The sequence below is a fragment of the Mobula birostris genome, chromosome 13 (assembly GCF_030028105.1).
Source record: "Mobula birostris isolate sMobBir1 chromosome 13, sMobBir1.hap1, whole genome shotgun sequence".
NCBI lineage: Eukaryota > Metazoa > Chordata > Chondrichthyes > Myliobatiformes > Myliobatidae > Mobula > Mobula birostris.
Genome location: NC_092382.1, coordinates 85955817 through 85980935, shown reverse-complemented (window position 1 = coordinate 85980935; position 25119 = coordinate 85955817). Strand labels below are relative to the sequence as shown.

Sequence of the window (25119 nt, the reverse complement as noted above, 5' to 3'; positions counted from 1 at the left end):
CTGGCTGGCGGTGAGAGGGGCCCTCCCAGTCAGAGCCCTCTTAAAGGTTTTGTTCTTGACTAAGGTTTGAGAGTCAACGCATGATTTAATGTAAATAACTTTATTTATTGTAGAAGGACACAGAGTGAACAAATGACTTTTTTTGCAAATAATTTTATTTTGTAATATTTCTGAATGAAGTATATTGTTCCAGAAAAAAAAAATCACTTATCAGTTTAATATCTGATACGTCCCTTATGTGGGGACCATATATTAAATTGATTTTTGGAACAGGGAGATGGAATAGGGGCTTGCTCCGTCCACTCCGCGCATCGACCCGGTATTGCGGCTCCTCCGGGAATGATGCACCTCCCCTCGGGGAGATTAAACAACAAATAAAGAGAAGAATTCAGTTATCCTTACGCATTAAGCTTCTTAGGCTTTTTCCCTATTTCTTCGTTGTACTTTTACAGGTAGTGTTAATGGTAAGACTCTTGGCAGTGTGCAGGATCAGGGGGCTCTTGAAGTCCGAGTCCATAGGACGCTCAAAGCACCTGCGCAGGTTGACTCTGTGGTTTAGAAGGTGTGCGGTTTTTTGGCCTTCATCAATCGTGGGATTGAATTTAGGAGCCGAGAGGTAATGTTGCAGCTATATAGACCCTGGTCAGACCCCACTTGGAGTACCGTGCTCAGATCTGGTCGTCTCACTACAGGAAGGATGTGGAAGCCATAGAAAGGGTGCAGAGGAGATTTACAAGAATGTTGCCTGGATTGGGGAGCATGCGTTATGAGAATAGGTTGAGTGAACTCGGCCTTTTCTCCTTGGAGCTACGGAGGATGAGAGGTGGCCTGATAGAGGTGTATAAGATTATGAGAGGCTTTGATTGTGAGGGTGAGAGATAGGTCGGTGTGGAGGGGGCTTCACTCAGTGTCTGATCCCGGGAGTGTGAGCTGGGACTGTGCGGAGGAAGCTTGATTCTGTCTGGCCCCGGGTTTGTTTGCCGGGTCTGTGCAGAGGGTCCTTCAGCCCGTGTTGATTGCTTCTGTTCCCTTCTGTTTGCGACCTTGGTGGACGCGGGTCCGATATTATACAGTATATGAGCTTCCAATCTCCTTTGTTGTTTTTGACTGTGAGAGCGAGAAAGCGCGCAGGAAGGTGGAGATCAGGATAGTGCGAGTATCTGGGTGAGAGGGAGTGGCGTGTCAGCCTGGATGGGGATGGGGAGTGAAGAGATCCTGGGGACCAGACACCACCAGAATGACATCCCTCAGCCTGAAGCTGAGACGCTGCTGTACCAGTGTGAGGTGCTCAGACCCATTATTGCAGTTCACCGGGTGTGGGGGGCAGCAGTAACCCCTGGTCACTGTTTCTCCTCGAATGAGACTCAAGTCCGACACCAAGGCGGGAAGCTACAGCGGTTTATTGAATTCATCATCACAAACGTAAATTAAACAATGTGTGAGCTGCTGACGTGTGGGAATAAATAAGCAACTCCTGACTCACTCGCAGTCACACACAATTAACTGATCGGCGACAACGAGTGGCCGGTTGAATAGCCAGTCCCGTTTCTCACCGTCACTCTGCATCGAGGAACCGATGGTTATAAAATCACACTTCAGAGATCGCTGCAGATCCAGTGTCACTGCCGAGGTATGTGTCAATTTAACATCATTATATCGGCCAGACTGCCGAATGCAACGTGCTTAGCAAAGGGAGCAAAATGATTCTCTCCCGGGATAATCCTGCTCCGTGACACCAGAGTCCAAGAGTGATCCCCAGCCCCCAGGCTCTTCCTGTGCGTGTAATTCTCCGGGGTGTCACGTGGGGGGGGGTCTCGAGCACTTACATCCGGCGGAAGCAGCGCCGCTGGACAGGAGGTAGAACTATGTCTCTGCGGGAGCACAATGAACGCCCCACAGCGCGAGCGTGGAGCCAGTTCCGTTAAAACTGTTTGGAATTACACCTGGCGCGCGGCGAGTTAAAGGTAAGGGCGGGAGTTAAAGGGGAGGGTGGGGAATCGGGCAAAATGTCCCCATCCCGCGGGCGGGGCTGTTCACACATTCAGATGTTCACAGGATCACTGTCAGTCCGGGTCTGACTCCCTGCAGAGGTCTCAGTTCCTTCCTCCCGGTCTCACTGAACCGATTCTGGTCCAGCCTGAAACAGACAGAAGAATAAAGATGTAATAAACAGATTACACAACAGTGTCAGTACCAGGGGACCGGGGCTAATGTTTCAAAAACACTCACAGACAAATATCAGCAGAAAACCCGCAGATCCACTGATAGTTTATCACTTTGAACATTAACACAAACACTCACCGGATCCGCTCCAGACTCGGGAGGTTTACTATGAGCCGGCGGAGGGCGGGGACGGATCGGTCTGTCAGCGAGTTGAATACCAGGTCCAGCTCCTTCAGTGATGGGTTTGTAATGAGAGCGGAGACGAGATCCTCGACACCAGAATCTGTGAGACCGACACCCCACAGCCTGGAGATGAGAGAGAGTGAGGATGAAGGACACAGAGAGACAGGAGACGGTACAAATCCCCAGTGTTTATCAGTAACACAATTACTGATCTCATTAATGTTCAGTGTCAGACACCCAGTGACTGTAAACACAACCTCCCACAGTCTGGTACTTACCCCAGTTTCTGTATTTTACACTCCGGATTCCTCAGAGCCGCAGACACCAGTTTCACTCCTAAATCTTTCAGTTCATTAACACTCAGGTTCAGCTCCCTCAGAGATCTGTTTGTACCAAGAGCAGAGGCGAGATCCTCAGCACCAGAATCTGTGAGACCGACACGGTACAGCCTGGAGATGAGAGAGAGTGAGGGTGAAGGACAGAGAGAGAGAGAGAGAAGATGGTACAAATCCCTGGTGTTTATCAGTAACACAATTACTGATCACATTAATATTCAGTGCCAGACACCCAGTGACTGTAAACACAATATCCCACAGTCTGGTACTTACTCCAGTTTCTGTATTTTACACTCTGATTTCCTCAGAGCCACAGACACCAGTTTCACTCCTGAATCTCCCAGTTTATTAGCACTCAGGTCCAGCTCCGTCAGTGATGGGTTTGTACTGAGAGTGGAGACGAGATCCTCGGCACCAGAACCTGTGAGACCGACAGCCCCCAGCCTGGAGATGAGAGAGAGTGTGGGTGAAGGACACAGAGAGACAGGAGATGGTACAAATTCCCAGTGTTTATCAGTAACACAATTACTGATCACATTAATGTTTAGTATCAGACACCCAGTGGCTGTAAACACAATCTCCTACGATCTGGTACTTACCCCAGTTTCTGTATTTTACACTCCGGGTTCCTCAGAACTGCAGACACCAGTTTCACTCCTGAATCTCCCAGTTCATTAGCACTCAGGTCCAGCTCCGTCAGTGATGGGTTTGTACTGAGAGTGGAGACGAGATCCTCGGCACCAGAACCTGTGAGACCGACCTCATCCAACCTGGAAATGAGAGAGGGTGAGGGTGAAGGACACAAAGAGACAGGAGACGGTACAAATCCCCAGTGTTTATCAGTAACACAATTACTGATCACATTAATGTTCAGTGTCAGACACCCAGTGACAGTAAACACAATCTCCCAGACTCTGGTACTTACTCCAGTTTCTGTATTTTACACTCCGGGTTCCTCAGAGCCGCAGACACCAGTTTCACTCCTGAATCTCCCAGGTCATTCTCACCAAGTCTAAACACAAACAGAAAAATCCATGAACAAAGTGATTCATACTGTGCGCTGAGCAAATTTCTCCTACTCGGATATTTCAGGAAACATTAAACCAGTCAGTAAATCACTGATCGGAGTTCCCATCATTGTCAATGTCCCTCACTGACCAGCTCCAGGGTATTCACCGAATGTCAGTAATGTAGTCTGTCCGTGTGACCCTGTAAACTCCACATACTCTGTCTCATTGCCTGCTGGTTAGAAAAGTGTTCCTGACCTGAGAGGGTCAGGAGGGACAGGGATGAAGGGTGGGAGAATGTACCACAGTGAGGAAGATCTGTGAATGGGGAAATGTCGGTGGGAAATGACACCACCCGAGGAAAAGTATGGAAAGATAGAACCTGCAGGATGGGGAAGAGAGATCCCACTGGAAAAGGGTAATGAGTAAGAGAAATCCCACAGGACGTAGGGGGATGGCATTTGTCACAGTTCTTCACAATCATATTTACGACAGTTTACTCAACTTCATTTACATTGAAACAACACAGTGGAACAATTTCACAGCTCAGAGTGAGAAATGAATAAAGTTACCTCAACTCCTGGCACTTGTGCAGCCCGGGTCCCAGCCGCTGGATTCCTTCACACTGAATGTGGCAGCCAGCCAGATTGAGGTGTTTTATTGTATCACAGAGTCTGATGACATGAGACAGGATCGCGCAGTCAATCGGGGTCAGTGTCATTCCACTGAATGAAAGTGTTTCCACAGATTCCAGTGCGGCCTGAGCCAATGCACGATTCTGAGACTCAAACAGGTAGTGCAATGTGTTCAGGAGGCTCCTTTTACCAGCTTCACTCCATGTGTTTCCACTCCGGCGTTTAACCTCCTCCTTCACCCAGTCAATCACCCGGCAGGTTGTTTCATGAGGAAATGGACCCAGAAACTCCTCCAGGCCCCGAGCTGTCATTGGGGAGGAGAGACCAGCAACAAAACGGAGAAATACCTCAAATCGCCAATCTGTTGAGTTGTGGGCTTTTGTGAGGAATTTCAGGATATCTCCTGGATGTGGATTCAGGAACTGTGCGACTGCAGCTACAAAGTCTTGGATGGTGAGGTGTGGGAATGTGTACACCACACACCGGGCAGAATCCTCTCTCTCCAAAAGCTCCTTCAGGAATCCGGACAGGAACTGGGAAGGCTGCAGACTGTAGTTGATCAAATCTCCATCTGTAAACACAATCTTCTTCTCGAATACTCCTCTGAGGGCCATCTGACCAACCCTGAGTAACACATCACGGGGGTTCTCAATCTCACGGCCATGGTTTTTCAGGATGTTGTAAATATAGTAGGAATATAATTGGGTTATGGTCTTGGGAACTCGCTGCGGGACCCTGACTCTTTGTGTGAAGAAGGGGCCCAGTGCCAGAGCGAGGATCCAGCAGTAGGAGGGGTTGTAGCTCATGGTGTACAGGATCTCGTTCTCCTCCACGTGTTTGAAAACAGCTGCCGCCACCGTCTGATCTTCAAAATGCCTGATGAAATATTCCTTCCGTTCATCACCAACAAATCCCAGGATTTCAGCCCAGACACTGATCTCTGCCCTTTCCAATAAATGTAACACAGCGGGACGGGTGGTCACCAGCACTGAACACCCTGGGAGCAGCTTGTGCTGGATTAAACTGTACACAATGTCCGACACCTTGCACTTGAATTCAGGATCTGTGCATGTGTCCTGAGTTTCTGTGTCTCCCTGACTGTCAGCAAAATTGATTCTGTGCTTGAATTCATCCAAACTATCGAATATAAACAACAGCCTCTTTGGGTTCTTCCAGACCTGTCTCAGGATATTCCCAAAGTAGGGATACTGATGCAGAATCAGTTCTTTCAGGTTTATTCTGCAGGTAATGGAGTTTAAATCTCGGAATTTGAAACTGAAGACAAAATGGAATTGTTTGTATATTTTCCCCGTGGCCCAGTCATAAACAATCTTTTGTACCATTGTTGTTTTCCCGATCCCTGGGACTCCGGCCACTGCTGCCGAAATCCCATATTTTTTTCCATAAAAAGAACTCTTCAATTTTTGAAGAAAACTCCTCTTGAATAACTGATCCACCCGGACTTTTTCCCGCTCTCTGCGGAGATGTTTGTCTCTCCACTCCTCGTGGTCTCTGCCTCTTGCCAGCAGCTCATGTTCCACCAGTGTCCGATCTCGAACAGTAGAAATGACCATGAGCTCAGCGTGTCGATCAACCAGCTGGAAAATCTTCACCTTCTCCCTCATCAGGATCGTGTTCACTCTCAGTGTTTCAGTTTGTTCCTGCAGAGTCTCCATATGTTTCTGTCGAACATCTGAGGATGTACAGAAATAGGTTGTCAATCCCTGAAGAACATGGAACACCAAACATATTTTTCCAAATTAAAAAAAAACTTATTAAAGACATTGTTTGGGTGAAATTGGGAGCTCAGTGGTAGAGCGTCTGAAAATGAGTTATGGCCCGAAACATTTCTGATCTGATTCAGATTCGCTGTTAAAGACACCACTCTCCCCTCTGTTCATAGTTTGCAGATTCCCTGGTGTTACAGCCAGCACCAAGTGCACACGTGATTCTGCAAAGGGGAGTGTTGTGTGGAGAGGCTGGTTTCACTGCTCAGACTCTGCTGAACTGTGCAACACCACAGGGGGTAAGTGTGGGGCGGGGGGGATTCACTTGCTCTTCCTGTTTTCACTTCTCTCACAATGGACCTGATGCTCCTGACACTCCTTTAGGTTTAAGCTGTCAGTACTGAGTCATGGAAAAGGAACACTATTCCTGTTTCCTGCTCTAGGTTGAGCCAGTCACGATAGAGCACCCTCCTCCTCCCCTCCCCCCCCCCCCCACCCCCAGAGTACCAGTGCAGTCTCATCTACTCTGGTGATCCAATACATGAACATAGGCAGCACAGCCCCAGTGCACCTCTACGGTCCCCTTTGCTCTGGGGAGCTAGTACATGAAGTCAGGTAATACATCCCCATCACATCTTTACAGTCCCCTCTGCTCTGGGGAGCTGGTGCATAAACTCTGAGGTGTGAGACTTCCTCTGCCAGAGTTGGATGATCCAAATAGAACCGGCTGGTTTCATATTTGCTAGATCTCGGGATATTCGGGGCTGGGTAATGGGGATCACCAAGGTTTGCTGTGTTACAGACAGGCGCATCTGTTTATGAATCTCAGAGACCTCTGGGTACACAGGCTGAGACCTGGAAGGTGCCAGATGTTGTGAAAAATGCAAATGGTTTCCTGTGTTCCAGCCACAGCAACAACAACCCTTCTCCCAGGTTCTGACAGTCTCTAAACAGGTAGCAAAAGACAGGTATTCAGACTCTCAGAATGAAACAGACTCTGAGATTTCCGTTACATCGCTTACCTTTCAGATGCATGGGCACTTCAGATAAACCCCGCTCTGTGTTCAGGTAGGCGAACTGGGCGTCACCTGTTCAAACAGATTAACCTGCATGAAGTCTGTTCTGTGTAATACTGTAAATTCATTAGCATTTACATCTGTAACACACAGTGTATTGTTCACCCTACCACGTTCCCGTATTTCATCCAATATTCTGCTCAGCTTCGGTAAATGGTGATGTAGTTTCACGAAGGATTCCCACATCACCCTCCAGGCCCCGGAGCCCTTCTCCATCACTAGATCCAGGAGGAGTTTGGAAGCACCCGCTCGGTTTCCCTTCCCTGCGAGCTCAGTCACGCTCTGTGATGAACAACGGGGAACATATTGAGGAGCGGAGGGATGGCTACAAATCTACCCTGAACATGGACTGACCCAGCACATTCTGCACGCCACAGATTCAGAGGAGTAACTGGAGTGTGCGTTGCGGGAGCAAGGCTTTAAAAGGTGAGCTGGGTCAGTCGGGACTACGGGCTAATTTTGCACTTGGTAAGGGCCAGTAAAAAAGTAGTTTGGTTTAAGCGGAGTGGCTATAGTTAAGAGTGGGGAGTTGAAGCGTTGTGTCAGAGAGGCTTTGGTGATGAGTTATGGAAGATTTAGAGATTTTTGATGATACAGACCAGTGGAATGCTTCTCCTACCGGATGAGATTAGGAGCTATACCCAAACTGCAGGACAGGGGTGTTTGGGTGACTGCTGGGCTGGGGTGAGAGGATAAGCAGCAGGTGCAGAAAACCTATGTGGTCCCTTACCTCAATAACAGGTATACCGTGTACTGTAGAGGGGGGTGGGGGGAAGTGGGTATGACCCAGCAGAGGAAAGCCATTGCAGCAGGTCTCCCGTACTGAGTCTAGCTTTTAGATTAGGAAGGGATGGGATGAGACTTGCTGAGCTGAAGTTATGGGAGCTCAATAGTTAGGACATCAGACAGAAGGGTCCGTGACTGAAAATGAAATTACCAGATGGTATGTTGCAAATGTCAGGGAAATCTTGGATCAAGTCCACAACATTCATAAGATGGAGGCTGAACAGACTTTGACCTCATCTGTACCAATGATTTACTAATGAAGGGTGATGAGGTCTTGGAAAGTGAGTTCGTGGATTTAGGTGCTACGTTAAAGGGCAGGATCTCAGGGTTGTGTTCTCGGGATTGCTACCCGTACCACGCACCAGAAATAGGATGATAATACAGTCTAACATGTGGCTGATGAGATGGTGCATGACAGAGGGCTTCAGATGTTTGGATAATTGGGCTCTGTTCCAAGGGAGATGATACCTGTGCATACATCGTTTTGCACCTGAACTGGAGGGGAACTGATACGCTTGCGGGAAGGGTTGTTAGCGCTGCATGGGGCGGGGCGGGGGAGTCAGGTTAAACTAGAATTGCAAGGGGATGAAGAACCAGAGCAGACAGTGCAGTGGTTGTTTGGGAAACATGTTGTTAAGCCGACAAAGTCAGGACACTGGAGGATGAACATGGTGAAACTAATGTTCCAAGATGCATATTATTTCAATGCAAGCTGTATTGTAGGGAAGGCAGATGAGCTTAGAGCATGGATCAGCACATTGATTGTGGAATTCAAGGAAACACTGTTGTCTGGCCAGTGAGGTCAAGCATTGGAAACATGCTGGAAAGACAGACAGATTAATATATTCCCTATCCACTGGCAGTCCCCATCGCATGTCACATGACCAACAGTCAGCTGTCAATCATTGTTTGTATCCTAACCAGACTAAAAATGACTGTGTCAGATCATTGGCAAGACTCCTGTCAGAACGTGTATCTACCGCATAAAGGCTCAGTGTGGATGCAGCCCCGGGCTGCCTTGCTGACCCACACAGACCAGTTTGTTTACATCGGGTCTGTCAGTCTGTTGAAAAATCGACACTCAATCTATCGGTCTCCCTTTCACTTACGTGATACTCTCGTCCGGTGAAGTGATCCTCGCCAGTTAACATAAGGCCGAGACCCTCCACACCCTCTTCAATCGCCTGCTCCAGTCGCTCCATGTAGAATCTCGTCAACTGGAGCAGTTGGTGATCATCACAATTTGACAAGAAGGTGGAGATTGCGGAGTTCAGATCTGTGAACAGACATAGAACATGGAACAGTACAGCACAGGAACACACACTTTGTATCACTATGTCTGTGTCGACCATGATGTCAACTTGATCCACTACTATCTGCATGTTCATGGTCTCTATACCTCAAGTCCTTGCCTGTCCATTTGCCTATTTTATAATCTCTTAAATGATGCTCCCAGTGTAAAAGCTGCATCGTAAATATCGTGGCACAATCACCCCTCCGACGCCCTCACATGAACTCATGCCTTTTGGTTAGGACTGTTGCACACTGAGTGAGAGACTTGAGTGTCCATGTAATCTGTGCCTCTGATAGTTTTAGATACTGCGCCACCAGTCTCCCCTTACATCTGATCCTCTAATTCACACAGCACTGTTCTGCACCTTCTCCGGAGTCTCCATATTCTTCTTTAATGTACAAACCAGAGCTCCACACAAACTGCAGTTGTGCCCCAATCAAAGTTCCTTACAGCAACAGCATGTCTTTCCCACATTTGGGCTCAACTCTCGACTGATGCTACAGTTCGTTTTTACAATCGGTCGACATGTTTTGTTTCTTTCATAGAGATATGCACATGTACCCACAAATCGCTTTGTCCATCAATTCGCCTGCTATCTCTCTGTTCATAGTTATAAATGGTCAATATTCTACTGTGTCCTTTCACAAATGTTTCAAATATCCATAACTCCACCAAGTTCTGTATCTTCTGTAAATGTGTGAATCAGAGTCATTAGAGTTTGCCAGTCATTGATAATATCACAGACAGCAGACGTCACTGAAACTTGCAGAGCACCACTGCTCACAGACCTCCCGGCCTCACCGCCAATACCTGTTTTGTGTGGCCAAGACAATTTTGCACTTCTCCAAGCACCTGATGTGCATAATCATTTGAGGGATATTTTGAAAGTTTCACTAACATCTTTGTATGCAAAATTCACTGTCCTCCCTTCATCAGTCCTCCTCCTAAGTGTCAGTCAACTGTACAAAACATGACCTTGCGTGCTGACCCCATACAAGTAGCACGGTTCCCTGGGAAGTTTCTCTACAAGTTCACCGACTGATGTTTTATTGGAATTCCTCCATGGCTCTTCGGAATCTAAGGAATAATACTGACTATTCCAGTGATGGTGGAGCGAAAGTTGTTTCCTAAAAGTTTGAGTATGTGTCTTCACTCCTGTGCGTCCTCATTGATGGAAGCGAGAAGAAGGGTTGTCATAGGTGATAGGGGTCTATACAGGACGGATAGGGTCTTTTTTTTAAGGTATTGTCTTTTGAAAGTGACCTTGATGCTGGGTAGGACAGTGTGCATGATGTTTCTGACTGAGTGTGCAAAGTTATCCCCGATCCTATACAGTGGTCCTTCATACCAGATATTGATGCGACTAGTCAGAAAGGCTCTTCACAGTACATCTGTAGAAATTTGAGAGCAACTTTCCCTCCGTTTGTTTTAAACAGCTGTATTGACTGACCATTGCTCTGAGCAGAGAATGTTCACACGGCCTGAAAACTGGGCATCCTCAAATGCCTTTTAGTAGTACGAATACTGTATATATCAATGTTGAAAATTAAAAAAAAAACATACTTGTGAGTTTACTTATTAATTTAAGTTTACAACGGTAAAAGTAAATTATTTTTTATAAAACGGCATCATCGTTCAGCAGCCGACCGTGCCAGAGACCCTGGCACAGCAGATTCCACCTTGTACCCCTGAACAACAAGAGATTGTGAAGGAATTAGTAATGACCATAAAGGAATCACTAGATTCTAGCATGGTTCTGGAGGACTAAAAAGTTGCAAACATCACTTCACACTTAAAAAATGGAGAAAAGCAGAATAAAGGAAAATTTAAGTCAGTTAGCCTGACTTCCGTGCTTGGGAAGATGTTGGGAGTCGATTCTTAGGGGTGAGGTCTCAGGGTACACGGAGGCACGATATAAAATGGGTCAAAGTCATCAAAGTTTTCTAAAGCGAAAATCTTGCCTGAACAAACTGATGGAATTCTTAGAGGAAATAATAAGCAGGATAGGCAAAGAAGAATTGGTGAATGCCGTGATTTTCAGAAGGCAAGGTGCCGTGCAGGAAGCTGCTTAACAAGTTGAGCCCACAGTGTTAAATGAATTATACAGTACTAGCATGGAGAGAAGACTGGTTGATCGTGAATAAATGGGAGCTTTTCTAGCTGGCTGCCAGAGACTAGTGATGTCCCGCATGGGTCAGTGTTGGGAACACTTGTTTTTACATTATATATCAATGCTTTCGAATAGGGAATTGATGGCTTTATGGCCAAATTTGCAAATATAGGGGGACGAGGAATACTATATAAGAAGCATGGAGGCTGCAGATGGGGAAACTCTGGAGAGCTGAGAATGGTTATACACTTTTTTAAGAAGGAAGAAAAGCATGGAGTATTTTCTAAAAGGCAAAAATTACGAAAATATGCGGTGCAAATGGACTTGGAAATCGTCATGCAGGGTTCCCTAAAGTTGCAGATTGGGTCGGTCGTGAGGAAGGAAATACATTGTCAGCAATCAGGTCAAGAGGACTAAAATGTATAGGCAAGGATGCGATGAGGATTATCTATAAGGCACTGGTGCGGACTCAGTTGGAGTTTCATCAACAGTTTTATTACCCGTCTCAGAAACGATGTGCTGATATTGAAGATGACATGAGAATGACGCTGTGAATAAAATTGTTATCATACCAGGATGGCTCTGGGCCAGTACTCATGGGAGCTTAGTAAAATGAGGGGTGAAGACCTATTATAGAGGAATATGGAAAGGGTATTTTCAATAGTGGTTGTCCAGGTCTAGAGGGCACAGCCTCGGAATAGAGGCAAGTCAATTTAGAACGGATATGGAGAGGAATTTCTTTAGACAAGGGGTTGTTAATCGGATGAATTTATTGTCACAGGCACTTGTGAAGGCCAGGCCAGTAAGTATATTTAAAGCAGATTGTGATGGATTCTTCATTAGTCAGGGAGAAAGCAGGATTTGGGAGGGAAAATGGATCAGCCAGGATCAAGTGACGGAGAAGCCCCGACAGGGTGATTGCCCAAATTCTGCGCTGATCTCTTATGGTCTTATCCAGCCCTCAGTATACAGGTCTTATAAGTCCTGTATGCACTCCTCCATTTCCCTTGACCATGCTTGCCTGGTCCTCACCACTTGTACTGTACTGTTTTGCCTGTGCCCATACACTGGGAGTAGATTTACAGCCAGATTCAATGAACTATCCAAGGTGGATGAGAACTTCATGACCTTCATGAGAACTGACTTTCCTTGGCCAGTCCTTTGAAAGAGTTTCGGCTCAAAACGCAGAGTTCTATTCATTTCAATGGATGCTGCCTGACCAGCTGCATTTCTCCAGCATTTTGAGTGTGACTGTTGTTCTGAATTTCCAGCATCAGAATATTGTTTGTGTTTATTCATGCATTAAAGCATTATAACAGACCGTATATCTGTAAGCATGGTTTATCTGCAATGAGCTCTTTCGTGGGTCATTCGCCATTGGAAGTATTTTCTAACTTGGCCACAGAAAACAGACTACCCGAAGCTCTCCACATCGCCACTGTGCAACTATGAAAACCCACAGGAAAGGGACCTTCAAAAATACAGACTGTATTCATATCACTTGATCCGAGAACTCTTGAAAATACTCCAATCATCTGGTGCCAGATTTACGAAATGAGATTTGAAATTCCTCTCCATATCCGTTCTTCCACATCAGGGCTTGTATGGTGATGAAACAGATGGGCTATTCCTTGGACTGTTACCTGAAGAACAACAGCTATACTCTTGTCTGTGTTTCACTCACATTCATCTGATTCAGGATCTCCTGCTACTTTCACTCAGGTGAAGCTTTGCATGGTGAGCGGAGTCATTCGACTATTATAGGTATCAGTTCCTGAGCTTGAACCAATGGATTGATTCATTACTCAAAGATACTTTATCAATGGGATCAATGAGGACACTTCTGTGAGCATTGTTTGCACCTGTATACATTTCTTCATCTGAACTATTGTGTACCAATGGGACAGAAGTTTAATTATAAAGATCCTAGTGATCATACCTGTAGCCATTCCGATTCTGACCGACTACTGTTGATGGTCACTTGCCGCCTTCTTGTCTGATCTTCGGTCCTGGTACAGCAAACCCGCACTTGCTGGTGAGGCTATGAATTACACAACAAGCAGAGAGTGACAGTACACTTATTTTGCAAATATGACAACATCTCTTGCATTATTGCAGTAGTTGGCTTAGGGTGCAAGCATTCCCCAATAATATCAACTTCCACACCACGTTCCTATGCCTGTCCAGTGCCTTCTGGTACATCCTACTGATAGTCATGGAGCGATGGAGCCGATACAGACACTTCAACCTAAGGAGACCACGTCGAACACAGTGAGGACCGTGATGGTCCCAATTTCCTGTGATGGGTCAATATCCCTCCAAGTCCCTTCACTCCATCTGCCCATCTGCACTGCATCTTAAATGATACTATTGTGTCTGCCTCATCCACATCCCCTGGTAGCTCACTCCACATAATCACGTGCCTTGCATGAAAACATTGCTTTTCATGCCCATTTTAAACCTCTCCCCAAATCCTTAATCTATTACCCTAGTTGTGGTCTCACCTGAAATCGGGAAAAGATTTAATGTTGACCTTATCTCTGTCTCTCATATGTTTAAGCATGTATCTAAAGTTTCTATTCATTTCCTGGTCTTCCAAGAAGTAAAGACCCAGCCTGGTTATCCTCTTCCTGTAACTCAGGCCTTTAGTCTTAGCAACATCATCGTAAATCTTCTCTACACTCTTTCCAGTTTAACCACAACTTTTCCGTAAATGTATTCCAAGCGCAGCCTCACAAAACTCAACTGCACAAGATGTCCTAGACTCTCTTCTCAATCCTGACCACTGAATGCCAGTAAGCCAAACATCTTTCTCTGTACCCTGTACTGCTAGGACCCTCTGTTCCCTTACGCTACCTTATGCCCTACCACACACATCATCGGTACTGCATTGCTTCATTTCCCAAAACTTCCAATAAGTATTTTTAATTCAATCTATTTATCTGTTCTCTGCCTATTTCCCAAACTGAGCAACATTCCCTGCAATCTATGATAATGTTCACTATTAGTAGCATTCCTAATTTTGTTTCAACTGTAAACCTACTGTTAAGGACACATGATATTACAGGAATGTTACTGGCATATTTACAGCATTGGTTGATTGGTAGAAGGGAGTGAATGGGAATAAAGGGATCCTTTTTCTAGTGGGCTGCCAGTGAGTAGTGGGGTTCTGCACGGAGTCAATATTGGCACCACTTCTTTTTATGCTGTATATCAATGATTTAGATGATGGAGTAGATGGCTTTGTTGCCAAGTTTGCAGATGGTACAAAGAGTAGCGGAGGGGGAGGTGGCGTTAAGGAAGCATGTAGGATGCAGAAGGGCTTAGACAGATTACCAGAATGGGAGAATAGGCAAGACAGCAGCAAATAAAATACAATGTTGGAAATGCAAGATCATGCGCTTTGGTAGTAGATATAAACGAGGAGAAAATCCAAAAATCTGAGATGCAAAGGAACTTCTTGTCATCGTGCAGAACAACCTGAAGGCTAACTTAAAGGTACAGTCATTGGTGAGGAAACCAAATGCAATGTTAGCATGCATTTCAAGAGGTCTAGGATACAAGAGCAGGGATATGATGCTGAGACATTAAAAGGCACTGGTAAGACCTCACCTTGAGTATGAATACAGTTTTGGACTCCTCCTGTAAAATATGTGCTGACATTGGAAAGGGTTCAGAGGAGGTTCACAATAATGATGCTGGGAATGAAAAGGTTATCAGGCTTTGTTAGCCCTGGGTTTTTACTCGCTGTAATTTAGAAGAATGAGGGGGGATCTCATTGAAACCTTTCAAATGCTGAAAGGCCTAGACAGAGTCGATGTGGAATGAATGATGGGGGGAGTCTCCGACAATGGTGAGGAGTCTCAGACAAGAGAGCACAGACTCTAGATAGAGGGGTGTCCACTTCAAACAAAAGTGCAGAGTAATTTATTTAACCGGAGTAAATTTGTGGAATTTGATACCACTGGAGGCAGGGTCCTGGTAGGTTCCCGATTGAACAATGCATCAGTGCTTACTGAGAGAAGGCTGGGGAGTGGCTCTGAAGATGGAAAGGAAAGGATTAGCCATGATTGAATTGGGGAGCAGACTCGACGGGCCAAATGGCCAAATTCTGTTCCTATGCCTAATGGTCTTATGGTCCTTGCTATGTGGCACCCTATTCTGAGGAGAAACCTTCAAACACCACGTTTTGCTTCATTCCTTCAAGCTAATTTCAAATACCCCTAACGAGCTCCCTCTGGACTTCATAGGGCCTAATCTTCTGGACAAATCTGCCATGATGCCCCTTGTCAAAGGCTTTGCTGAAGTCCAATGACCCATGTTCCCAGCGTACCCTCATTCATACTTTTACTTAGCTTTTCCAACACAACTTTCCATGCACTACACCATGCTGATTCCTTATCAGACTGTCGATCCAAATGTTGGTAGATCCTGTCCATCAGAACATCATCCAGTGACTACTCCACCTCTGACTGTCTGTCTGACTGTTCTGTCCTGGCTGCACTTCTCTAACTACAAAGTGAATTTAGCTACCTGCCAGCTACGGAGAATCTCCGGAGTCTAACGGTGAAGCAAATATCTTCAAAGGGGCTTCTGCTGGTTCTTCTCTACCGTCAAATTGTAGGAAAGCTTATGTTGGCTGAATTTACAAATTTTACCTGTCTACTGTCTGAAATTACTTGCAGTACACAACAGCAGGGTGCTCCTGAAAGTTCACCGAGAGAATACTCAGGGAAACGAAGAAATATTATTCTGCAGGTCAATACTGCAGTATCAAATTACTTTCTGCTTTATGGGACCACACCAATCCGATTTTCCAGGGAACTGTCAGGAGTTCCACATGATCATGCTGGTAAGTTAAGAATTTCTGTGCTCGCAATCACAAGTCCGGAGGCAATAACTTGATTTAATGAAACGCCATAACACCTTACAGCATGGTCTGGTGCTGGAGTTTGGCAGCAGAGTCAGTCCACGTACCAACAGCTCAAGTCAGTAAACATTTCCATCCAGGCAGTGGGAAAACACACCAAAGCGCAATATACTTACACTCCGCCCAGTATCATTCCTTCACCTGATCCCTGACACAGGCCTGCTCTGAATCACATTCAACCTCACTTAAAACATGAGTGTCCCCAAAACAGGTTAATTTTAAACAATACAATACGTTGGGCGTAGGAACAGATGACAACAGAAATTGCAATGTTCTATCATATTGAAATCATGTATTGCATCTTACATTCAGACAAAGCAAATTTAACCTTAGAAAATCTGAAATTCCAAGTAAAGGTTAACATTTGAAGAATGTAAATAGCTTTCATGTACATAAATGTTTCAACCAGAGAACAGAGAACATTACAGGACAGTACTACTACATCTCTGGTAGTTTGAGATGATTATGATGTAACACAGCCAGACAAGGTAACAATAGAACTGACTAAAACCTTCTTAGAGGATGCAAGACATTGAAATGAGGAAACACAGGAGATGTCAGTGGCTTTGAAGAGCTGGCCTGCTAACAGAACATTATCGAATCTGCAGTGATAACAGGAGAATTGACAAGAGGCGTCACTGTACCTCTGGGCATATTCAGCCTCACTCCAACTATTTCATATCCTCCTTCGTACAGATATACGTCATGTCTAAAGGACAAGAGTTTGAGTAAATGAGACTCACCAAACTCCGTCCTGGCTGAATCAATTGAAACTCCGAGTCAGAAGGGGTCTCTCCAGTTGATGCTCTCAGTCCTTGGCCTGGTTCGCTTGTTGCTGTTCCCTCATCTGCAGTTATGGTTTGCTTCCCGTTGTGGGCTTTTCTTCACTGCAGGGATCACTTTATTCAGAGAGATATTGAAGCACATTAATAATACAAAGGTGAAAAAAAAACAGTTCTGTTCAAATTTTCCAAAAACAAAACTCAAGACTTATACAGTGAATGGTAGGGGCCTGCGATGTGTGACAAAGCAAACTGACATGGGAATACAGATCCATAATTCCTTGAAAGAGTCGTAAAGAGAGTTTTGGGCTAAATAAATCAGGGTATTGAAAAGAGGAATTGGAATGTTAATACTAAAGTTGTAAAAAATACTGTGAATCGAAATTTGCAGAATGTTGATGGTATTTCAGGAAATGAGTTTCAGGGGTAAGTTTAACAGACTAGAAATTGATTTCCTGGAGCATAGGAGAATACAGAGCGGTCCTAGCAGGGATTCACAATCTTTCTAATGCCATGGACCTCAAGTTGGAGACACCTGCTGGAGATATACAAAATATTGATGTTATAAATAGGGTGAATGCAGGTTGGGTGAGGTCATGAATTTAGGGTGAAAATTGAAATATTTAAGGGAAATCTGAAGGGGAAGCATTTCACTCAGACAGTGGTGTGAAACATGAACCAGCTCCCAGTACAACGGGTAGATGCAGCTTTAATTGCAACATTTAAGTTTGTTTGGGTACACGGATGAGAGAGGTATGGAGGGCTATGGTTTGAGTGTAGGTAGATGGGGCCAGAACAGCATGAAGTAGATGGGCTGAAATCCCTGTTGGGGTCAATGCATCTGAATTGAGTGTTCCACAAATCCTTTCTCCAGGAATGTACCAAAAATGTCAAATACAAGAAATACTGAACAGATAAAGAACGCCTGCAGAGAGAAGAAGAGAGTTTATTTTCTCAGGTCCAACACCCTGAATCGAATGGCTTCGAACTATTTCTGATTTTATTTAAGTTCTCTAGCAACTTGAGTGTTTCTTTAATTTCCACCTGCTCACAGACAGGCGGCAGTGAGTGGAAATTTCCAAACCTTGACATTACTGAACCCAAGCTGGATAACCAACAATCCAAACACTGATCTGCTCTTTCCAGGTACTCAGTACCCTTGCATATTGAGATTACCTCTCAGGTCTCTAAAATCTCCCCACTTTTCTGCATATGGGCCCTTCAGCTTTCAACTCCTCAGCCTTGGGAAATAAGACCAAGGGTGTTACAGACTTCGCAAGGTAAATGTAACGTTGACTGTACCAGTGGCAGCACCTTCCCTGGCATTCTAAACCACGCCTTGAGTCATGTAACACAAACCAGCAATGAAAGCTACTGCCCACAGGTGAGTAGCAACTGCCTGTAACAACAGCAGACAAGAGAAGGACTCCGCAGAGATTCAACCCCTGTTAGGACAGAAAACATACTAGGCCAAGTACTCAGGCCGCTGATGTCTTGACGTGCATCTTCAACAAGGAGAGCTTCATGGGCGTTCAGACATTCCAGAGGCCCAGTCAGCGGAGGGAGCAGAGCACTGTGAATTAAATAAGAGTACAGAAAAGACAAGAGCCATTGTTGGGAGCAGACCAGCAGTGAGACAAGGATCATCATGCTTTGGCCCAAGAGGCTTTGATGAGAAGAAACTGAGGCCAAAGAAACAGGTCAGAAAGATTTTCCTTTCATTATTGCTGATTTGGTCGTGGTTGCCCATTGTATAGTTCAGGCAGGATGGCTGATATGGCTGCGGAATGCTCCTGTAGGACATGGGAATTCATGGAACCTGATGGCCTCCCTAATGACCTCATCTGTGGGAGGTGCAGCCAGCTCCAACTCCTGAAAGACAGAATTAAGGAGCTGGAGCTGGATGAACTAAAGATCATGCGGGAAGCAGAGCAACCGACAGATATGACATTTAAGCAGGCGGTTACACACAGAGTGCAGAATTCGGAGAGTAGATGGGTGAACACCGTGAGAGGTAAAGGGAGAAGGAAGTGAGTGTAGGGTCACCCTACAGCCATTCCCCTCAGGAACCTTGCCCCTGCTAAGTGGGATGACCTATCAAGGCAAGGCAGCAGCAGCCAGACCAATAACCCTGTGGTCAGCTCTGAGCCTCAGAAGGGCAGGGTGTAGTCTGGGGGAGCAATCGTCATAGGGGACTCGATATTTAGGGGAACAGATAAGAGATTATGTGGCAGTATAGGGGCGCCAGGATAGTGTGTTGCCTCCCAGGTGCTACGGTCCAAGATGTCTCTGAGCGGTTGCAGAATATTCTTCAAGCGGATGGTGAGCCAGCCGGAGCTCATGGTGACTGTTGAAGCCAATGACATAGACAGGAGAGTAGTAGAGACCCTGCGCAGGAAGTTTAGGGAGTTAGGAAGGAGGTTAAAGAGCAGGACCTCCAAGGTAGTAAACTCCAGATTAGAACATAGAATAGTATAGCATAGTACAGGCCCTTTGGCCCACAATGTTGTGCCGACCCTCAAACCCTGCCTCCCATTTAAACTCCCACCTTAAATTCCTCGATATACCTGTCTAGTAGTCTCTTAACCTTCACTAGTGTATCTGCCTCCACCACTGACTCAGGCAGTGCATTTCACGCACCAACCACTCTCTGAGTAAAAAACCTTCCTCTAATATCCCCCTTGAACTTCCCACCCCTTACCTTAAAGCCATGTCCTCTTGTATTGAGCAGTGGTGCCCTGGGGAAGAGGCGCTAGCTGTCCACCCTATCTATTCCTCTTAATATCTTGTACACCTCTATCATGTCTCCTCTCATCCTCCTTCTCTCCAAAGAGTAAAGCCCTAGCTCCCTTAATCTCTGATCATAATGCATACTCTCTAAACCAGACAGCATCCTGGTAAATCTCCTCTGTACCATTTCCAATGTTTCCACATCCTTCCTATAGTGAGGTGACCAGAACTGGACACAATACTCCAAGTGTGGTCTAACCAGAGTTTTATAGAGCTGCATCATTATCCTGTGACTCTTAAACTCTATCCCTCGATTTATGAAAGCTAACACTCCATAAGCTTTCTTAACTACCCTAGCTACCTGTGAGGCAACTTTCAGGGATCTGTGGACATGTACCCCTAGATCACTCTGCTCCTCCACACTACCAAGTATCCTGCCATTTACTCTGTACTCTGCCTTGGAGTTTGTCGTTCCAAAGAGTACCACCTCACACTTCTCCGGGTTGAACTCCATCTGCCACTTCTCAGCCCATTTTTGCATCTTATCAATGTGTCTCTGTAATCTGCGACAATCCTCTACACTATCCACAACACCACTAACCTTTGTGTCGTCTGCAAACTTGCCAACCCACCCTTCTACCCCCACATCCAGGTCGTTAATAAAAATCACGAAAAGTCGAGGTCCCAGAACAGATCCTTGTGGGACACCACTAGTCACAATCCTCCAATCTGAATGTACTCCCTCCAGCACCACCCCCTGCCTTCTGCAGGCAAGCCAATTCTGAATCCACCTGGTCAAACTTCCCCGGATCCCATGCCTCCTGACTATCTGAATAAGCCTACTGCGTGGAACTAGTGAAATGCCTTACTAAAATCCATGTGGATCACATCTACTGCACTACTCCCGGTGCCATGAGCGAGAGTAGGTCAGATCAGGAAGACAGCGAAGATGACTGGGTGGCCGAGGAGACCGTGCAGGGGGCATGGTTTCAGTTTCTTGGATCATTAGATCCTTTACTGGGGAGGTAGTGCCCTGTACAAGTGGGACGGGTTGCACCTGAACGGGAGGGGAACTAATATCCTGGGAGGAAGTGATAAAGTTGAACGAAATGGGGGATTCTGAGATTCCTGTCAACAATGGATTAAGTACTGACTATGTCTGTGACTGCAGTGAGTTTGAATAATGTCTCACAGCTGCTTTCTTTGGGGCGAGATAAGGGTTAAAGTTCACCCAGATCCACATAAGATGTCTTCTGTCTTTTCACACCCTTTGATTTTGACAAAAGGCGGTACTTGATGGATATCAGACAGAACATTCCTTTCTTAATTAAAGCATAAATTTGACGGATGTTTTTATCTTTGTAGTTAAGTTGTACCTCCAAGAAACCAGGTAGGACATTCCTTTCTCTAATTAAGGTGGTTGGAGTGTCTATGCAACTGACTGTTCTTTTCTATCAACAGTCCATTGACTTGACTGGGGTGCTTATCAAACTGATTGTTCTTTTGTATTGGAGGCCTTATAACTTGTAACAATTCTGACATCAGGCAGTGAACTTGTAGAACCGCTGGGGAGATGAGAACTTTCTCTCCCTGATGTCGGGTCGAAGTTCACTCACCGGCTGAGCTCGAAGACATAAACGGGTGAAAAGATAAGTAACGATCTTTTTGTATTGTCATTATTTTTATCCAGCAAATTTACGTTTACAGGAGGTTTGCTCCTGCTATTGGGGATGGTTTAAACTAGACTTGCGGGGGCTGGAAACACAAGTGAAGAGACAGAGGACGGGGCGGTTGGTGCACAAGTAGAGACAGCTTGTAGGGAGTTTCTGAGGAAGGATAGGCAGATGACAGAACAAAGATGTACTCAGGCTGATAGTTTGAGATGTAAGCAACACACATAAAAGTTGCTGGTGAACGCAGCAGGCCAGGCAGCATCTCTAGGAAGAGGAGCAGTCGACGTTTCAGGCCGAGACCCTTCGTCAGGACTAACTGAAGGAAGAGTGAGTAAGGGATTTGAAAGTTGGAGGGGGAGGGGAGATCCAAAATGATAGGAGAAGACAGGAGGGGGAGGGATGGAGCCAAGAGCTGGACAGGTGATAGGCAAAAGGGATACGAGAGGATCAAGGGACAGGAGGTCCGGGAAGAAACACAAGGGGGGAGACCCAGAGGATGGGCAAGGGGTATATTCAGAGGGACAGAGGGAGAAAAAGGAGAGTGAGACAAAGAATGTGTGTATAAAAATAAGTAACAGATGGGGTCCCAGGGGGAGGTGGGGCATTAGTGGAAGTTAGAGAAGTCGATGTTCATGCCATCAGGTTGGAGGCTACCCAGACGGAATATAAGGTGTTGTTCCTCCAACCTGAGTGTGGCTTCATCTTTACAGTAGAGGAGGCCGTGGATAGACATGTCAGAATGGGAATGGGATGTGGAATTAAAATGTGTGGCCACTGGGAGATCCTGCTTTCTCTGGCGGACAGAGCGTAGGTGTTCAGCAAAGCGGTCTCCCAGTCTGCGTCGGGTCTCGCCAATATATCAAAGGCCACATCGGGAGCACCGGACGCAGTATATCACCCCAGCCGACTCACAGGTGAAGTGGTCCCAACACCGACCCCTGCAGAACACCAGTAGTCACTTGCAGCCAACTAGAAAATGATCCTTTTATTCCCAGTCGCTGCCTCCGACCAACCAGCCAATGCTCGAAACATGTTAGTAATATTCCTGTAATACCATGGGCTCTTATCTTGGCAAGTATCCTTATGTGTGGTACCTTGTCAAAGGCCTTCAGGAAGTCTAAATATACAACATCCACTGCATCCCCTTTGTTTATCCTACTTGTAATCTCCTCAATGAATTCCAACAGGTTCGTCAGGCAGGATTTTCCTTGAAGGAAACCACATGGACTTTGTGCTATCTTGTTCTGTGTCCCCAAGTACTCCATCACCTCATCCTTAACAATTGAATGTAACATCTTCACAACCACTGAGTTCAGGCTAACTGGTCTATAATTTCCTTTCTGCTGCCTTCTTATGCTGTTTGGGGCTTCAGCTTGCCTCTAGCAGCTAAACGGAGCACATTTGATCACTATCTTATCGCTGTGTGGGATCTTGCCCTGCACAGTTGGCTTTCATGTTTCCCACAGTGTAGCAGGAACAGAATTTAAAATTATAAAGTAGAAAATGCTGGAAACGCAGTACACCAGGCTACGTCTATGAAAGGACAAATGATGGCAAACCCAGTTTCAGAAGTGGGACTGCCCAAGATACTGCCGATCTGCTGAATGTTTCCAATATTTTCTCCCTTCTTTAAATTTCTTACAACTGTACTCCCCCCCCCACTTCAATTTAATGCACAGATAGTAACTGACTGCAAAATGTCAGCAACACACTCCACCCCCACCAGTTTGTAAGTTCATTCTGACCCTGGTGTAACTCATTCCATGCAGTCAATGCTCACAGCATCCTTTCCTCCCGCTTTCATTCTGTTACATTTGGTCCCGAGGCCACTGTCTCCACGCTGAGCGGCAGTGACCACAGCGCGATAAAAAAGTGCAACAATTGCTGCACCTCTGACGAGCTGTTACTCTGGAAACAGAGGATGTGGCTCACAAAAATAACCGAGAAAGGAAACAACAAATTCACCGTATGCTACAAGTCTCATTATGACAAAGGTTAACACTGCAACCATTTTGTAACGGTGAAACTAAAATTGTAATGGCTGCTTCGTACCCTGCTAAATGCTGTGCTCAATTAAACCTCTGGTAGCTCCAGCTATCAAAAACCTATTCCTGGAAAACTCTGAGGTGCAAAACAACAGTTCACAATGAAGGCAAAGGTTAGAGGAAAGATTGCTGAAATATATCATTGAGACGATGGGATACAGTCTGAACAAAGACTGTATAAGATGGGTAGGGAAAGACCAGATAGAACCAGGTGGGAAAAGGGATCAAGGACAATCTCTGATGGTCCTCCAGCAATACATAGATTCTGAATTAATACTACATACTAGTAGATAACAGATTGTAAATTAACAAAGCTAGAACAAACATTAAGAATTTTGGTATATGCCCTTTTCCACTCAACAAGCTTTACAAACGCACCACAGAAAGTATCCATCCAGATATACTTCACGTCTTCTTCCAAGAAACCCAGATAAATGAACAAGACTTAATTCTCACATTAATAGGGCAATATATCGGGAAACATTGTTAGCATTTCGGCGAGTCGTAGCCATGAAAAAAAAAAAAGATGGAAATAAACTTCCCAGTCCCCCGAGAGTACGTGAGAGATCTGGATCTCACTGTCCTGTCTGAACGGGGAAAGATGAAACTACTCATACACGTGGAGCTGCGTTCCGAGGCTGCGATTACTCTGTTTAACCCTCGTGTCTGCAAGAATACAACAGGCCGAACGGTCGCTTCCAGTGTGTTGGAAATATGTAAAACAATTATCGACCCCAGGCATCGATCTAGGTGAAGTTTGGATCCGCTACCGGGCCGAGTGACGGAGGCAAAGTTTCCCAGGTAAAACTCAACGGAAAGGGTTAGTCCCAGAATCGCCACCTCATCCTGTTCCTAGGACCAAAGTAACAAGGACTGAGGGGCAGCTCATCTCAGGCGGTTCGGTGTGAATGTCCCACAACCGGGACCGACCCCGGCAGGTTATATCCTGGAAGCGGGACGAGGCCTCCAGTTCGGGGGAAGTTAACGGAACTCACCGCCCAACATCAGGTCATTCCTCGGGTTCGGCCTCAGTACTCACCGAAGGGAAATTGTCGGTCTCGTCCTTCGCTCAGGACCGGCCTCAATACTCACCGATGATCTCTTTGCCCCGCAGACAGCGATCCGTCCCCCGACTCTCCGCCGCCGATCCGATTCAACAAACAATCGAAAGAAAACCACCGCCCATCCGGCGACTGCGAGTATTTGAAAAGTGATCGCGTCTCAGAACGGGGGCGGGGCCTCGGAAGCAAAACCCGCAAATGCTACAGAAACACGAGGAATTCCGCAGATGCTGGAAATTCAAGCAGCACACATCAAAGTTGCTGGTGAACGCAGCAGGCCAAGCAGCATCTCTTGGAAGATTTAATCTCTTACTAGCTTTTCGTTCAGTTAGTCCTGACGAAGGGTCTCGGCCCGAAACGTCGACTGAACCTCTTCCTAGAGCTGCTGTCTAGCCTGCTGCGTTCACCAGCAACTTTGAGATGCTACAGATCTGCGTTCAAATGGGAGCGAGGAATTGGATCACGTGACGGGTGGAGGGTCTCCCACCTGAATCGATGACCCTGTTCTTCGCCCCTCACACGCTGCCCGACTCACCTGCGGTATTTTCCACATCATTTCATCTTTACACGAGCTAACATTTT

At 45.9% G+C, this 25119-nt stretch overlaps 1 protein-coding gene and 1 pseudogene across 4 annotated transcripts; one reads left to right on the top strand and one right to left on the bottom strand.

Annotated features, from left to right (window-relative positions):
• Positions 1 to 132: 132 nt before the first annotated feature.
• LOC140208741 (U2 spliceosomal RNA) lies at positions 133 to 353 on the top strand (annotated as a pseudogene).
• Positions 172 to 24841, bottom strand: LOC140207083 (NACHT, LRR and PYD domains-containing protein 12-like). 4 transcript variants are annotated; one of them, XM_072275403.1, is made up of 13 exons: positions 24516 to 24841; positions 16990 to 17145; positions 13256 to 13357; positions 9022 to 9188; positions 7237 to 7408; positions 7073 to 7138; positions 4261 to 6016; positions 3607 to 3693; positions 3281 to 3451; positions 2955 to 3125; positions 2625 to 2795; positions 2302 to 2469; positions 173 to 2137 (listed from the first exon to the last, which is right to left on the bottom strand). In XM_072275403.1, the coding sequence occupies exons 3-13, from the start codon at positions 13263 to 13265 to the stop codon at positions 2050 to 2052; spliced, it is 3027 nt and encodes a 1008-aa protein (XP_072131504.1). In that variant the 5' UTR covers positions 13266 to 13357; positions 16990 to 17145; positions 24516 to 24841; the 3' UTR covers positions 173 to 2049. The 4 variants fall into 4 exon arrangements, with proteins under 4 accessions (XP_072131502.1, XP_072131504.1, XP_072131503.1 ...); XM_072275402.1 differs by having other exon boundaries at positions 24569 to 24841; XM_072275401.1 differs by lacking the exons at positions 13256 to 13357; positions 16990 to 17145; positions 24516 to 24841 and having other exon boundaries at positions 172 to 2137; positions 9022 to 10734.
• Between the last annotated feature and the right edge of the window lie 278 nt (positions 24842 to 25119).